At 58.2% G+C, this 3,537-nt stretch overlaps 1 protein-coding gene across 1 annotated transcript; it reads left to right on the top strand.

Moving 5' to 3' along the window:
* The first annotated feature begins 592 nt into the window (after window positions 1–592).
* Window positions 593–1,325, top strand: LOC104388519 (chromosome unknown open reading frame, human C1orf216). Its single transcript, XM_009997392.1, is given in 2 exon segments — window positions 593–933; window positions 935–1,325. Coding segments are annotated over 2 exon segments (732 nt in total).
* The last annotated feature ends 2,212 nt before the right edge of the window (window positions 1,326–3,537 follow it).

Here is a 3,537-nt window from a genome sequence, read left to right as displayed (position 1 = left end):
GCCTGCAAACCCCCCTCCCCCCCGGGAACACACAGGCTTTTCCTGCATATTGGATATTAGGGGACATGGATTCGGGGTGGGCTTGGCAGTGCTGGGTTAACAGTGCGACTTGATGACCTGAAAGGTCTTTTCCATGAGAAAACGTTTGACGAAATGGCAGAGCAGCCTCACCTGCAGCTTTAAATGCTTGTTGCTGCTGCTGGAAAAGCAGCTCCTTCCCAGGAAATCACTGCCAGCCTGGGATGAACTGCATCGCCTGGGATGGCGGAGCAGGGCTCAGCCCTGCACCCTGCCCTGCTGGGCTGGGGCTGGGAGGGGAGAGAGGGGGGCAGATGCCCACGCTGGTCTGTGCTGGGTGAAAAGTTGCCCTTGGATGATGTTGCAGCGCCAAGAGCTGCGGCCAAACGCCGGGAAAGGGCGAGTTCTGTGCCCTGAGCCCTTGGGTTCGGCCCGGCCCGTGGCTGCGGCTCAGCAGAGAGGCGAACAAGGGAATATTTTTCTCTCCTTGTAGCTGGTCGGTGGTGGCTGCGCCAGCCCCGTGTGCCCTGCGGGTCTGTCCCGGCCGCGCGTCCCTCCCGCGGGCAGCGGGGAGATGTTCGCGGTGTGTCCGCCCAACGCCCCGTTCCGGGGGGGCCCCGCGCTGGGCACGGGGGTCCCGGGGGCCGGGCACGGGCAGGATTCCAACTCCAACTTCGTGGGAGAGGTGTGTGACAGCAACGAGAACTGGAGCTGGCCCGAGCCGGGGTCCCTGCCGGGGGAGGGCTCCGGCCGGAGCGAAAACACAGCAAATCCGGCCGATAATCTGCTGGTATTAATGCAGAGACAGACGGTCCAGGCCCGGCTCAGGGACCCCCCCCTGGGCCTGGGTACCGTGCGGCCGTGTCCCCCCGAGCCTGGGCTGCGCAGCCCCCCCGAGGGAGCCGAGGTCGGCGGGCCCCACCGCCTCCCCCAGCATCGACAGCCCCGCCAGCGCCTGCGGGAGCTCCTGGGACGCCCCCGCTGCTGCCCCCTGCCCCGGGACCCCCCCCCAGGCAGGGGTGGCTGAGCCCGGGACCCTGTTCCCGGCGCTGGCAGAGGCCGTGCAGCACCTGCAGGAGCAGGAGCGCTTCAAGGAGCTGGAGAAGGAGAAGCACCACGTCCAGCTGGTGATGTACCGGCGCCTGGCCCTGCTGCGCTGGATCCACGGCCTCCAGCAGAAAGTTGTGGACCAGCAGAACCGGCTGCAGGAGAGTTTTGACACCATCCTGGACAACCGCAAGGAGCTGATCCGTTTCATGCAGCAGGGCCCGGCCTGCCTGGCCGGGGCGGCCGCCCCCAGCCCCTGAGCTGCTGCTGCCACCTCCCTGCTGGGCACCTGGGAGCCTGCCCTGCCCTTCCCATCTCTCTCCAAAGCACCTGAGAGCCCCCAGAGTGTTCATCTTTGTTTTCCCTCTGCACAGGAACTCGGTCCCTCTGCGCCGTGTCCCACCGGCCTGAGGACTTTGGGCTGTGTCCAAACCTCAGGACCTTGGGGTTTGCTCAGCCTGGCTCATGTTTTGAATCTAATTTACAGCCCTTCGTATGAGCCCAGCTGAGCCACGTGTGCTGGGATGGGCCCTGCAGTGATTCCCAGTGCTGCAGCAGTGAGTGCCCTGGCGCAGGGAAGCTTTGAAACCTGCCTGGGTGAGGCACTTCAGAGCATTCTGGGGTGCAAGCCCAAGCCCACCTCATCCCCTGCATCCCACCCACACCAGCACACGTATGGAAACAACCCAGCCATGGTTCAGCATCCCTTGTGCTTTCAGTGTGAGCAGGGTGCCCTGAGCTGTCCCTCAGGTGCCCTGAGCTGTCCCTCAGGACTCACCCCAGTGCATCACCTAATGACCACATGTAAAATCTTTGCAGATAACGTGTAAACTCATGCAGAGAGATGGGGAGAGAGAGAGAAAAAAAATATTTCTGAAAAGTGACCTCAGAGTGCTTAACAAATAAATATAAATGTCAGCCGATCGGAACCCAATAGATATTTTTTAGACTCAGTATTAGAGAATAATTAATTTAGATTTTTCCTGGCAGTCAGTGTGTGTGTGTGCACATCTCTCTGTTGTGGCAGATGCTCTAACCCAGTGCATGACCAGGGAGCTGCTTGGTGCTTATATTGTGCTGTTGGTGTTATATATTAATTTATTGTTCAAAAGCAAAGAAAGTATTTTTTTTTCTAGTCTACATTTTCTCCAGTGCAGAGTGCATACAGAACACAAAGAGCAGTCTTCTTAAGTAGAGGTTCCAAAGGAGAAGCTGTGTGTGTTTGCTGTGTTTTACCAAGTGCTGCTGTGCCCTGTGTTCCAGTTCAGTTGCTGATGTGCAGAGCAGCAGTGGATGGTTTGGCAGGAGCCGGGGGCTCCTTTTCCTGCCCCTGCAGAGCCAGGCCCTGATTTCATTGCTTGTCTGCAAAAGGAGAGTGGTGAGAGGTGTCCCAGTGCTGTGTTCCCCCAGCCAGACTTCTCCCAGCCATCAGAGGAGTGGAGCTGAGAGGTGGCTGTGACTTTGCCAGGACCCTTCCAGGTCCCCTCTGCCACCCACCCCTGGACGCTGCTGCATGAAAACCAGACCAGCCCTGGGCCCAGCAGCCGGGCTCTATTCCCACCTGGGGCTGCTGCCAACTGATAAATGGGGAGATCTGCAAAACTTGGCTTCTGAAGAGGACATTTCTGTGGCAAGGGGCACCCTTGGCTCTGCGTGGGCTGTGCCAGGGGCCGAGGCGTGCGGTGCCATCCCTGCCCTCCTGCTCGCTCCTGTCTCCTACCCCAGACCTGTGATTGTGGGCATGTTGCACACCTCAATAAAAGCCTTAGAGCTGAAAGAGCTGAGCCTTGAGTGCATCTTTTCCTTTCTTGCCCTCTGTGATCTGTGTGTGTCGAGGGCTCTTGGCACCCTGCCCCCAGCCCTGCCTCCCTGGGCACGCGACACGCGGCGCCAACACCGGCAACTCATTCATGTTTCATTTAAAAGCCTCTCTCTGCTTCTAAAAACTCAAGTGTGACACTGCTCCCGTCTCCCCCCATGGCCATGAGGTGGTGGGGGGGCTGTCACGAGGGTGCAGCAGGGATGCAGGATTTACCCTCCACCCCAGCAGAGCACGGCTGGAACCGGGGGGAAGCATTCTGGGGTGCAAGCCCAAGCCCACCTCATCCCCTGCATCCCACCCACACCAGCACACGTATGGAAACAACCCAGCCATGGTTCAGCATCCCTTGTGCTTTCAGTGTGAGCAGGGTGCCCTGAGCTGTCCCTCAGGTGCCCTGAGCTGTCCCTCAGGACTCACCCCAGTGCATCACCTAATGACCACATGTAAAATCTTTGCAGATAACGTGTAAACTCATGCAGAGAGATGGGGAGAGAGAGAGAGAAAAAATATTTCTGAAAAGTGACCTCAGAGTGCTTAACAAATAAATATAAATGTCAGCCGATCGGAACCCAATAGATATTTTTTAGACTCAGTATTAGAGAATAATTAATTTAGATTTTTCCTGGCAGTCAGTGTGTGTGTGTGCACAT

This window comes from Chaetura pelagica, unplaced genomic scaffold (genome assembly GCF_000747805.2).
Source record: "Chaetura pelagica isolate M959 unplaced genomic scaffold, ChaPel_1.0 scaffold1445, whole genome shotgun sequence".
Classification (NCBI taxonomy): Eukaryota; Metazoa; Chordata; class Aves; order Apodiformes; family Apodidae; genus Chaetura; species Chaetura pelagica.
Note: the sequence above shows the minus strand (reverse complement) of the source record. Positions and strands in the feature narration are given on the sequence as shown.